Here is a 13,752-nt window from a genome sequence, read left to right on the forward strand (position 1 = left end):
CAGAGATGGCTAATCTCAAACTAAAACATTGGATCAGCATCAGAATCTGCGTAGTCATAGTAGCTCTGTTCCTTATTTATGCACAAGGTCGGTAAATGAAGAATACAAATAAAAATACAAACTTTGAATTAATTTATCTGCTAGTCAAGAGGTAAACAATATGTCTTTTTCAGTTTTTTCAAGACAAAGCCAGTTGATGCAAACAGAAAAACGAGAGCTCCTGGTGTCCACAGGTAACCACTCAGAGACTTTTTCATGGAGAACAAGCACCTATCAGAGACAATCACATGAACGGGACAGAGCTCTTAACATACAGATACACATTTTAAAAGCCATACAGAATGAATCATTGCATATACTGAATGTTTAAAATGCTTTTACTTTCTCAGGCATTTAGTCCTATGATTAGGTCAGTGTGAAATGATAAATGTGCTGGTGAAACCTGGTAATGAGGTTCATGTGTACTGGGTCAGCTCAGCTTCTGTGTGTGTGATTAGGAGTAATTTACAGAGCATTAAATAATGGTTTTGCAGATCGATAGCTGGAATGTTTCGCGAGGTATAAATAAGTATAATCTTCATTTACCCAGAGATTCCAGCAGAGAACATTGACCCTGCCTCTATAGATCTTACTGGACTCGTCAACACACTCATCAATTCTTCTCAACCAGGTATGACAATATATACACACACACACATATGGTGTTTCTTTGGCTATGGGCACCATATGTCCCAGGGGTATGTTATATATGAAGGGCACATTAAAACCTTTTAAATTAAATGATTAAATTACCTTTGTCTCAGACCCAGACATTTCATTTTAAATTATGAAAATCAATTATGAAAATATTATTACATGTTAGAAACTATGCTAATCCAAACAAAGAATGATATAACATTTCAATATTTATTTTTTGGGAAATTATTTATAGTTTTATATATAATTTAATTATTTTATATATTATTTTTAATTATGTTCTAGTATTATTTCATTGATTTTTGTATTTAGTCATTTTATTCCAAAAACGTTTTACAGCACGGAATACTATTAAACGCAATACAACATCTGAGATGTGGTTAAAATGTCGTGATGTTTCAGAAAAACAAAATGCTAAAAATGACAGAATTCCTGTGATGCATGCATATTGTTGAACACTGTTAGTAGACAAATAAACTACTGTTTTAAGAGAGTTCATTTTCTAAAAGTGCTTATTGTTGAAACACGCATGTATAGATGCAAATGCACGCACACATCTCAAAATGTTGTTTTTATGTATGTGTGTTTTCAGGTTCACAGCATCTTTTCTCTTTACTCAGTGTGACGTCACACAGTTCCCTCTCTCTCCACAAGCTCACGCTGCTGGTCTACAATAGTAACTACCCTTATCCAAATAACACTGTAACTACAGCACCAATATGACACAAATATGATGTAATTCTGCGTGTTTGCAAGCATGTATCTGTGCATCATGTACACATGTGTGGGTGTGTGTAGTCTCAAACTTTCAGGACATTGAGAGCAGTTTATTTTCCTTGAGATACTGTTACTGTCTGACAAACAGGACCAATGACCTCACAGGTGAAAAACCTCATTTAGTCGACCTTGATTGCTAATCTTACAATCATAATAATGAAATATATTTATAAATCACTTTTGTGTTTTCCAGATTTCACAGCTGTTCTATTGGATGTGATGGGAAATTCCACCAGTTACCTGCAAGAACTATTTAAGTCCAACTCTATACTTTCAGGTAAAGCACCAACTATAATCACCTACACATTCCTGGATATAATATCATTATGGAACCTGTGTTTGCCTCAGTATTAATGTACTATAATGTTGTAGCACTGGTCCTTCTCACATAATATGTCATACTGTCATTTTGTCTTTATGTGTGTCTGTGTGGTCTTGGTAAACCCGTTGTGGGGACAAAATGCAACCTTATATATCATTATAAAGCTTATAAATCATACTAAATGATGTTTTTTGAAATGGTAAATATGCAGAAGTTTTCTGTGATGGGTAGGTTTAGGATATACAAATCATTGTGTCAATGGAAAGTCCCAAATAAACATGTAAACCCAATGTGCACGTGTGTGTGTGTGTGTGTGTGTGTGTGTGTGTGTGTGTGTGTGTGTGTGTGTGTGTGTGTGTGTGTGTGTGTGTGTGTGTGTGTGTGTGTGTGTGTGTGTGTGTGTGTGCTATTATCATTATTCCAGTTAGTCAGAAGAACAGCTCTGATTGCATCTATATCTGTGTCATGGCTGGAAAGACAGGTGAGTTCTAGCATGAAGTGATTTGTAAGAATTTATTCTAAATGTCACATAATATTCTTTTAATATTATACTGCAAAAAGTCATTTTCTTAAAGTGATAGTTCACCCAAAAATGAAAATTCTGTTAGCATTTATTACCCTCATGTCCTTTCAAAACCATGATTTTCTTTCACAAAAGCATACAGACAAGAGCAATTCAAAAGAAGAAGAATTAACTCTTTAAAATAATGCATGATATTATTTGATTAGATTTTTTATTATTATTATTTTATTAGACCAAAAATTGCACATTCTTAATTAACTCACATACTTTTAAATGAATGCACTCTGCACACATTTATTACTGGCATTTATTCCTGCTCTCAGCTACCTTTCATTTGCAATATACTTTTTTATTGTCAAAATATGTAAGTTACTACATGTTTATGTTAAAAAAAAACCTGAAACTAAAGTAAGAGCATGTGTACAGACAGTGATTTGTCTCAGCTGTGGGATATGGGCTCAGTCACACCTCTGTTTAATCAGACCATCACAGAGGAAATACCCAGAGGTACACACACACACACTTATATTTATCACTCCAACAATTTAATAAATTGGAAACGTGCTGGTCAAATCCTATGATTTTTTCTCCCTGTAGGTAATATGACATTTCCACTGCTGCCCTTTGGTAAGTGAGTTCTGAGAGTGTCTGTTGTCAGCTATGATGCTATATGCTGTATTATAATTTTCTTTATGAAATGATATATGAACATATAATGAGAATACGAATATATACTGACCAGTCAGAACCTGTCTTACCCTTACAGTAGTGTGGCATGACCTTCCAAACAGCAGTGACCTGGTGCTGTGGCCTAAAGCCAGTACAGATTCCTACAGGAGCAGAGGTATCTTGACTATTTAGGAGTTTAATCTGCAGATTTAAAGGGATAGTTCCCACTAAAATGACAATTAAGTCATCATTTACTCACCCTGGTGTTGTTCTAATGCTGTATGCCCTTTTTTCATTTATGGGCCACAAAAGGAGGATTTAAAAAAAAAAGTCCTGCTTGCACTCATTTGTATAATGGCAGTGAATAGCAAAAAGATGCAAAAGTATCACGGCATGCCATATATTCCAAGTGTCCTGGGGGTGTACAATAGGGTTTGGCGAAAACAAACAAAAATGTAATGTATTGTTTAGCTAAGTTCTTGACCATGTCCGGTGGTCTTCTCTGCACGGCTGCATGACGTGTGCGTTCATCAGATTCTGTTAGAGTTGCTGTTTACTCGCTCAGAAAAAGCACACAAGTTATGAGAAATCAAGATTAAAGCTACACTGTGTAATATTTTAAGTTGATTTTTAGCAAAAAACACTTTGTTCTTTCAAAATTATACATTCTCATTAATGTGTAATCACTTCAACCAACTAATTAAGTATTCTCGTAAGTGTATAATCTGCAATTTAGAATACATACGAGCGAGTCGCTCGAATGGCGGAAGCCATGTTGTGGATTCATCTTGAAAATACATTAGCCAAAGAGGGACATACCTGGAAATTCAAGCTTCGCCTTTCACGTTTTTACACTCACCCCTAATTTCCACCAACTGCGGAACGGCTGCGGATCCGCTCCGGAACGGCGGCGGAGTCAATAGGTTTCCATTAAAGTCAATGTGTGTATTTTCACTGACTGCGGAACGGCTGCGTTCCGACTCCGGCGATCCGCAGCCCTCCGGAACAGATACGCAGAGCTTCTATTTTTGCCGGATGCCGGAGAGCTCCGCAGCAATTCAGCACAGGGCATCCTGTTATATCGCGCGACCATTCGTGAATTCGCGAGATCTCGTGGGTCCTCGTGACTTCAGCTGTCAGTCATGGCCGCAGCCGTTCCGCAACAAATCCGGACCTGGTGAGTATTGATGGACGGCAGAGCACGGAGCCGACACGCAGCGCAGCCGTTCCGCAGTTGGTGGAAATCCGGGGTCAGTGGCACCGTGACGAATGCGAGGGGGAGATTACTCGTGACTGCCGGCAGATTTGAACTAATAGGAGTTAAACGCCCTTGGAATGGGAGGAGCTAGAAAGTAATATTCAGTTGGTAGTCATATACAATTTCACCGCTAGATGGGAGAAAATCCTACACAGTGTAGCTTTAACAAAAACCCGACATTGACAATCCAAGTACCTTCTTCTCCTTGGTGAATATATCCGTTGTTTTCGTCGTAACAAGAAGTTGTGAATGTGAATGCCTTCACATCTGTCAATTGTCATTCTGACTGTCATCAGACAAACGGAGTTCCAGTCCGGTTATATTTGATTCTAGGCGTTGTATTTTATGTTGCATTTTTGTTAATCTTCAATTCTCACAACTTGTGTGCTTTTTCTGTAGCCTGGGTTCCAGCCCGAACCCCGCCCACAACATTTTTTGGTCGGGAAGTTCGGTCTGGACTCGATCCGTTGAGGAGTAATTATGCTCGGCTCCCAAAAGGCCGAGCCAATCAAATTGCCAGGGCGGGCTTTAATCGATGATGGACAGATGATCTGCGGTTACTTAATCACCCACGTCACCAAAGAGCGCTTGATTTGAATTAGTTTACAACAAAGATGACCGCCGCTGGAGAATTGAGATTTCACGAGTTCAAACTTACAAATAAGTCAGATAGAATAAATGCGTATATGAGATTTCACGAGTTCACACAAATAAGTCAGATAGAATAAATGCGTATATGACGTGCTGTCCGAGGAGAGGGCTGTGGGCTCGGTAGCCATACTCCCCCCTCAAAATATGAATGAAGAACATGCGTCATTTACTCCGTTGCTCTGATTGGTTGTAGGTCTATCCAATTGAGTGCAGAGGTTTTTTTTTCCTGGTTCGGTTGAGACACGCCCCATAATCAAATCTCTATGGAGCAGTATCAGACTCACATTCTGACTAGAATATGAGTATGATGAAGTCAGGCTACTTTTTCTGAGCAACACGGAGTGAACTGTGTCGCTATGCAGCCAAGGTAAAGAATTTCGTTAAATAGCACATCCAATTTCGTTTTTTTTTTTTACTAAACCCTATCGTATACCCCCACTTGAAATATACGTCATGGGATCATCCTGAGATACTTTTGCGTCTTTGTTAAAAAGCTTGATGCATGTCACTATTCACTCCCATTATATGGATGCGTGCGAGTGGGACATTTTTTTTTTTTATTCTCCTTTTGTGATCCATAAAAGAATGAAAGGGCATACAGCATTAGAACAACACCAAGGTGAGTAAATTATGACTTAATTTTAATTTTAGGGTGAACTATCCCTTTAAGCAGACATTGGATTGATACTTACTGCCTTCTTACTGCCTTCTTAGAACACAGAATGTTCCCCTAACGTTAGTATTTGGTTCCCATTTGGTTATTTTTTTTGAGAACCAAAAAATTACATTTGAGGAATGTTCTTTTTAGGTTTTATTTTTTGCAACCATAAAATATTGTTCCCAGAATTAATAAACTGTTAGTTTAAACTGTTAAAACTGTTAATTAACTGCTTGGTTCTTCCACTATTTCCACAGTATCAACCAGCGATGAATCCAAAACAGTCTTGCCAACCACTAGCGCTACAATGACATCATCACCCCTTATTAGCTCGTCAGTAGCCCCTCCCACTACTGTCACTGTGACGACCACTGCTACTGTTCCTATGACAAACACATCCACTAGCCATCTCACAACTGCTGTGTTAACCCAGCCAAAAGCTGATACGATGACAACACAGCCAACAAAATCCCCACACTCGACTGTTACCACGGTAACCTCACAGACCATCGCTACCATGGTGACTACAACAATTTCACTGCCAACTCGGAGACAAACAACCATGACAAGCATCCAGCAGCTTACTAAAGTATTGCATACAGAAAAACCAGGCAAGACCCTTCATCACCACACACACACACACACACACTACACTACACACACACACACACACACACACACACACACACACACACACAATGGAATCTGACATGTTTGACCTTTTATTCTGTTAAACCGGCAACGGCGACACAGTGGAGCCTTGGCACAGGCTGGCAGGGTTAATTTTATTGTTGCCATGACAATGATTTGATTTGAATGGAGTCAGACCGGAGACATTGATAGTATCCATAGCAACGGTCCATTATTTTCCCTGGAGATTGTTTTGATTTGGCTGGGTCAGGAAAGGTTAAAAGCACATTAAAAATCAATATGCACAAGTCTTTCTCATCGAGTCAACACACAGCGGCCACAGCATATGCGAGAGAGAGAGAGAGAGAGAGAGAGAGATGAATCATAGACAGCTGAACTGCTTACCTGTTGTCCATGTCAACAGGTGTCCTCATTTAGAGTGGGAGACATACAGAGAGAGAAGGAGCCCTCATCGACCCTTAAGTGGACATTTATTCCAGCAAATTAAAATAGATATGACCACTAGATGGCACCAGAAGCTAATGTATTGTGCAGCTTTGTAGAGAGTAGCTACTGTAGCATCTTAGCAGTCTGATCTCACCGGGTCAGCCCTATGTTCCCACGGCCCTATGTTCCCACATTTCTACGAATTTTTTTTTACTGAAAATTTTGAAAATTAGGCCCTTTGTTCCCACAGCCCTATGTTCCCACAGTCCTATGTTCTCTCATTTAACTATGTCCCCTATGAAGGGTAGGTTTTAGTGCTTGTGCTGGTACAGGGATAGCCCAATTACATCCCAGACAAGTCTCCCTCCTGTGAGGGGTAGGTTTAGGTATGTTAACTAATTAAGCCCTAGTCCCCTATGAAGGGTAAGTTTTAGTGCTTGTGCTGGTACAGGGATAGCCCAATAACATCCCAGACAAGTCTCCCTCCTGTGAGGGGTAGGTTTAGGTATGTTAGGGTTAGGGTTGTGGGAACATAAGGCTGTGGGAACATAGGGCTGTGGGAACATAGACATGCTCCCATTTCACCAAGTGCAACATGTTCCTGGATCAACATCCCAATCGACTAATTAGATTTGAGGGGCAAGTTTACAGTTTATGTCAAGTTGGCTTACAACCAGGATTAGGTGCATCTATATCAGTGTTATTCACCTACCATTTCCCACTGATTAGGGATAAGTTATGCGTAGGGTTAGGTTTAGGGGTAGGGATATGGTTAGCATTACGTTTTCGGACAGGAATGTTGTTCCAGGATGAAATATGTTGACCCAGGAACGCGTCTAAAGACCCGTTCACACCAAGGACGATAACTATAAAGATAACAATAAAGATATACTTCTAAAATCGTTCTCAATATTAAAGAATATCAGAGTCCACACCACAGCTATAACGATAACAGCATCGAGAAACAATATCGTTGGAATAGCGTTGGTATCCAGATGAGGAACGATAAAACAGCCAATCAGAATCCATCCTGCTGTTAGGAGCTCGAGCACTTAAAGTGACAGACAAGCACGCGCTTATTAGAATAAACAGAACAATATCGTCTGCTGCTAATATAGTTATCTTTAGTTATCATTCTTGGTGTGAATGGGCCTTTACTCAGCAAAACCTAAAGTATACCTGGCTGGCTGAGTATTATATTTACTTGACTAATATTTACTTTAACTTAAATACATAATTTGTTTACTTTGTTCACCACAGAGGTATAAACATTTCCTAATTCATTTAATTCATCTGACCAGTGTGAGATGTATGCAAAACATTTTCTCCCTATGAGTGATCATGAAGGCTTTGTGAAAATGTGGCTTATTAAAAAAGGCTTATGGCTCATACCAAGAACTATAACGATAAATATAACTCTTACTATAAATTTGCTTCCACACCAAGGGACGATGTTCTGTTTATCATAAGCACACGCTGCAATTTTGTCATCGAGCTCTTTAAAGTCGGGTGGATTCTGATTGGCTGTCAATGTTTTTATCGTTCATCAGCTGGGAAAAAATCGTTCTGAAAGTAATTACAAGATATCGTTCCTCTGAGTCGTTCCTCTTTATCGTCGTTATAGCTGCTGTGTGGACTTGCTTTTCTCACAGAATTAGGGTTCTGGGCTGCATCCGAAACCTTCCGAAAATCACGATTGCGTACGAATGTACCTCACGAAACTGATTTTGGATAGACTTTTGTGGCAGCAACGTAACTGTTTAAGGATCAGATGTGTCTTGATGCCTTCCTACCTTGTAATGCATCCTCCGAAGGCAGCATTTTTCAGTTTTCAGACGCAGCCTATCGTCCTTGGTGTGAACAGGCCTTCACTACATGAACTGGATGAAAGACAACGTTTTTCTTTTTCTTTTATTGAACAAAGAGCACAGGGGATACATGTATCACACACACACAAAAAAACAAGATGAAAGACAACAAAGTTGATGAGAGTAGTTACCCCTTCCATTTGTCGATAAAACAGACCGCCCCTAATCTCATGCCATTGGTTGAGCTAAAGTTGCTGCGTCTCAATGCTAAAAATGTTTGGATAGCAGACACATTATTCTTGTCCATTATTCTTTTTGTCATGAATTTTTTTTTCTTTGACAGGATGCCCATGGAGAATGGAGCTACTTCATCAAGGAAGTGAGAAAGAGGACCTGAAAGAGACCCTTGAAGAGGAGCCGATCTGGGGCAGGGCGACTATCAGCTCAGTGAAGCTGCAGCCATGTGTGTTTGAGCTGTGCAAGTTTTACTCTCAGTGTGTGTGCAGAGGATTCAGTCACAGAGCAGTAGAGTTACAGAGGTACAACAACTCAACTATTCACAACTAGTCCTAAAACGGACATAAAAAACAGAGATGCATGTTACAGAACACTTGCAAGTTACATATATACATATTCAATGGGGTCCAAAAATCCGAAGTCATATTGACAGTGTAGGAATCAAAGTGCGTAAATAAACAAAGATTTAAGATGTGAATTTTTTTAAGTAAATAGTAGATTTTTAAGATTCTACGCTATTTCTAAGTCAATTAAATATGCAAATTTGTGACACTGACCATGTGACCTCCATTGTACAAAAGGTCATATTTCCTTGCTTTCATGAAGCCTGAGCGGAGTGAGCGCTGCTGTCATTAAGACAAAAGGGATAAACCAGATATTAAGACATTCTGAAATTTATGTTAATTTTTCAGTTAATCTTCTCAAATGTTTATATTACATTTTAGAAAACTGCAAAACAGAAGTGAAAGTACTGACAACATTAGTGATCTCAGACTTTTGGAACCTATGTCACAGTTTTGGTTATAAAATCAATAGTATCAGGGAGTTAGGCAGTAATTTAGCATATATCCTCAATATTATTAATTGTATAAACAAGATGGTCAATATTTTTGTGCTCTACAGATACTGTGTGGACAGCCATCGCTGGTACGAGAGACATACAGCAGAGGTTTGCAGTCGGATGAGGAGAGTCACTTTTTCCAAAAGTGAGTTACACAACGTCAACAAATCTAACCCTAACAGAGATCAAATCACAACACACTATCATTTAATAAAAAATATATAAATATTTTATATTATCATAAAAAAACCTTCACTGAAAGTCCATTAAAATCAGCAGCAGCAGAAAGAAATCCGAGATTATTGAAAACCCTGCATTATTCCTTCTTCTACAATAAGTTTAACCAAGTTTTATTCTTGTTCTTAGTGCAGTTGAAGTTTTTATATCCCGTAAAAGGGTCGTCACTATTATCATATCTTTATTTGTGTATTTCAATTAATTGAATTATTAAAAAGCTATGGCTTTCTGTGGTTAAATCAGTGTGTGAGACACTGTCTGTTTTCCATGATGAGTGACAAATGACCCTCCACACACACACAGGCGCACACGCACACGCACGCACGCACGCACGCACGCACGCACGCACGCACACACACACACACACAGGTCACTGGCGACCTCATTAAAGAATCTGTAGATGATACCTGCATGTAGATCTGAACTCATTAAAGTGTGTGTGTGTGCATGTGTGTATGTGTGATCCAATAAAACACACTCTTCCTACAGGACTAATGATGTCTAAGGTCAGTCTTGATGGTGAAGAGTATTTTGCAGGACAAAGATAGAATAAGATGAAATAGGCTGCAGGCAGACTTGATTGTAGAGTGTCTCCAGCGATGAAACTGCTTAGTCACTGAAGAATCTCATGGCATTTGAGGACACATTCAGCTCCTTGTTTACCTACAATACAAGCATTCTCAAATATAATTTTCTGATGTCAGACATGAGCTGATAAAGCAGAAATGCACAGATACTACACCAGTCACCTAAGGGCAAATCCTACAGGAATATATACAGAGTTTGGAATCAATCCTGAAAGATCCTAATTGGATCAAATAAGAATAAAGTGTCCTACTGGATGAACTGGATTTTATTCCATATTAGATTCTGAGTATCATATCTTGTATTGTATTGAAATAACGTTTTTCTACTGGACAGTTAAAGGGACTTACACAGGAAGAGTTTCTTTATATAGTAAATTATGTTAATTTTAAAGTCATACAGGACATTTTATTCCACTGAGAATCTCAATAATCCTATTGGAAACTACACTCACCGGCCACTTTATTAGGTACACCTGTTCAACTGCTCTTTAATGCAAATATCTAATCAATGCCTTTAGACATGTAGACATGGGTTGCATATGAAAACTTAGGCAACTGACTTCCCTATCAGGCAGTGACTTTGCAGGCAGCGTTTGCACACGAAGGCACCTCATGAAACTGATTTCGGACAGACTTCTGAGGCAGCGTAACGGTTTAATGATGTACAGCAAAGCATAGCGAGATTTGGTGATAACTAAATGAATATTTAATTACTATGATAGTTATTTCTCGCTAGAAATGACATCAGAAGTTGGTAACGTTGGTCAAAAACATACATTTACACACAAATTGACAGCATTTTTCAGTTTTTGGATGCAGCCATGGTCAAGACGATCGGCTGAAGACGAAACTGAGCATCAGAATTGGGAAGGTGATTTAAGTGACTTTGAATGTGGTATGGCTGTTGGTGCCAGACGGGCTGGTCGGAGTGTTTCAGAAACTGCTGATCTACTGGGATTTTCTCACACTGCTTCATAGGGTTCTCTAGGGTTTACAAAGGTTGGCCAGAAAAAGAGAAAGTAGCAGTTCTGTGGTTGAAAATTGTCTTGTCAGAGGTCAGAGGAGAATGCTAGAAAGGCAACAGTAACTCGTTACAATCGAGGTCTGCAAAAAAGCATCTCTGAGTCTGAACGAACAACATGTCAATAGAAAATTGGAAAAGCTTTGCCTCGTCTGATGAGTCTCAATTTCTGCTGCAACATTCAGATGTTAGGGTCAGAATTTGGTGTAAACAACATGAAAGCCTGGATCCATCCTGCCTTGTACCAATGGTTCAGGCTGGTGCTGGTAGTGTAATGGTGTGGGTGATATTTTCTTGGCACACTGTGGTCCCCTTAGTACTAAGCATACTACCCCTTACTACCCCCTTAGTAGAGCATTGTTTAAACGCCACAGCCTACCTGAGTATTGTTGCTGACCATGTCCATTCCTTTAAGACAGTGTACCCATCTTCTGATGGCTACTTCCAGCTGGAAACGCAAAATGTCAAATCATCTCAAACTAGCTTCTTGAAGATGACAATGAGTTCACTATACTCAAATGGCCTCCACAGTCACCAGATCTCAATTCAATAGAGCAGCTTTTGGATGTGGTTGAGCGGGAGATTCTCATCATGGATGTGCAGCTGACAAATCTGCAGCAACTGTGATGCTATCATGTCAATATGGACCAAAATCTCTTAGGAATGTTTCCAGCGCCTTGTGGAATCTATGCTACAAAGACTTAAGGAAGATCTGAGGGCAAAAGCAAGGTGTACATAATAAAGTGGCCTTGAGTGTACAGTACCTTATTCAACAAAAATACACTATGATTGGTTCTTAATCATGGTAGAAATTCCAAAAGGAGTCCTGTACATGTTACAATTAAATTAAATTACTATTAAATTGTTACCATTACATTTTAGTATATCCAGCAGGGTCTTATTTGATTTGTTTTTGTTTAAAGTCACAGTGTAACGGAAGTAGTGACAGATCATTCTTCTATATTATGACATACATCCAAGTGAAATCAATTATCAGAAAAGAAAAAAATGTTAGAAGGGTTTTTGTTCAATCCACCGGTTGTTGATTTGATGGAAGCAGACGCACAGAATTATTGTAGAAGTCCGGCATATATCATCAGAGAGAAGTCCGTTGTTTCAAAGTAAGATCAAGTTATCACATTTTGATTACAAATTTAGCAAAAATAAATAATAATAATTTTTATAAAAAAAAATTATAAAATAATTTTTATAATAAAAATAATTTTTATTGTATTTGTAATTTTGCAGGTTGTTAAAAGTTATTTTTTAAAGTCTGCATTAAGCAGCATTCAACCCCCTATTTTACTTCCATAATGTAAAGTTATTCAATGAGAAAAAAAAGTAGGATAGGACTTGAACAGGAATTTATTGGATTATTAAAAGCAGCCATTCCATGGTGACATCAAGAAAGCTGTCTTTCTACTTGATGAAAGATTACAAAAACAAACATATTTTTTACTGATGAATCTTGCTCTGTACAACCAGGTCAATTTTGAGTTCATGTTGAAGTAATTTCTTTACTAATACAATCACAATCTCTTTCTCTCTCAGATCTGAAGCAGAAATGTCTGGCAAGAATGTGTGTGAAGATATAAGACAAGAACTGAGAATCATTTGCGGATGACAGACATCTGAACCATCTGAAATCAAGAGTGTGTGTGTGTGTGTGTGTGTGTGTGTGTGTGTGTGTGTGTGTGTGTGTGTGTGTGTGTGTGTGTGTGTGTGTGTGTGTAAGAGAGTGAAACGGTATTCTGTTAAACAATGAACTACATTAAAGCATCACTGAATCTGAATAGTAGTGTGCGAATCTATAGTGTCGACATTGTACTTTGTCTCTCCTGAACACGAATAAAACCAAACATATTTACCCATGTCTAATTTGTGATGTCTAACTACAACAAACACTAAAATCAAACCTGGAATCATCTGAAAGAAAAAATAATAATGGACAAAAGATGAGAAAAATGTTAAATTGTCTGAATACAGTATCATTACAAATAGATTACATAATATTTGTGTGCTGTGTATTTTTAGTCTTTTTTTAGAGTTTTGCATCATTAGCAGAATGCTTATTTCAAACTAGAAACCCAGAGAATACAAAGAATCATTTACAACCCCCAGTTTCTGCTTGATCCTCACCTGAGTTCCTGTCACACAATGGCTAGTTGTATGAGGACCCCAGTTTTCAGTTGGGGTCAGGACCTTTACCCTGCATAAAAGAGAGGCATAGGTGTGTGTGAGAGATCCAACTTCATCTCTTCATGTGTGACCTGAAACAAACATAAAGAATGTGTACTTCCTGCAGCCCTGTTACCATGACGACCACCCTGCCTTTTGCCCTTTAACCTTTTAGAGTTTTCTAAATAGGGCTTTGTTCATTTTTTGGGATT

General features: G+C 38.5%; 1 protein-coding gene across 1 annotated transcript; it reads left to right on the forward strand.

Moving 5' to 3' along the window:
* Nucleotides 1-160: 160 nt before the first annotated feature.
* Nucleotides 161-12,957, forward strand: hhla1 (HHLA1 neighbor of OC90; the record flags this gene model as incomplete). Its single annotated transcript, XM_081375614.1, has 12 exons — nt 161-233; nt 590-670; nt 1,289-1,372; nt 1,495-1,578; nt 1,667-1,750; nt 2,220-2,276; nt 2,745-2,825; nt 2,916-2,945; nt 3,088-3,162; nt 8,783-8,978; nt 9,580-9,662; nt 12,914-12,957. The coding sequence occupies 12 exons, from the start codon at nt 161-163 to the stop codon at nt 12,955-12,957; spliced, it is 972 nt and encodes a 323-aa protein (XP_081231740.1).
* Nucleotides 12,958-13,752: the final 795 nt, after the last annotated feature.

Source organism: Scardinius erythrophthalmus (genome assembly GCF_964197995.2).
Source record: "Scardinius erythrophthalmus genome assembly, chromosome: 9".
In the NCBI taxonomy this organism is placed as follows: domain Eukaryota; kingdom Metazoa; phylum Chordata; class Actinopteri; order Cypriniformes; family Leuciscidae; genus Scardinius; species Scardinius erythrophthalmus.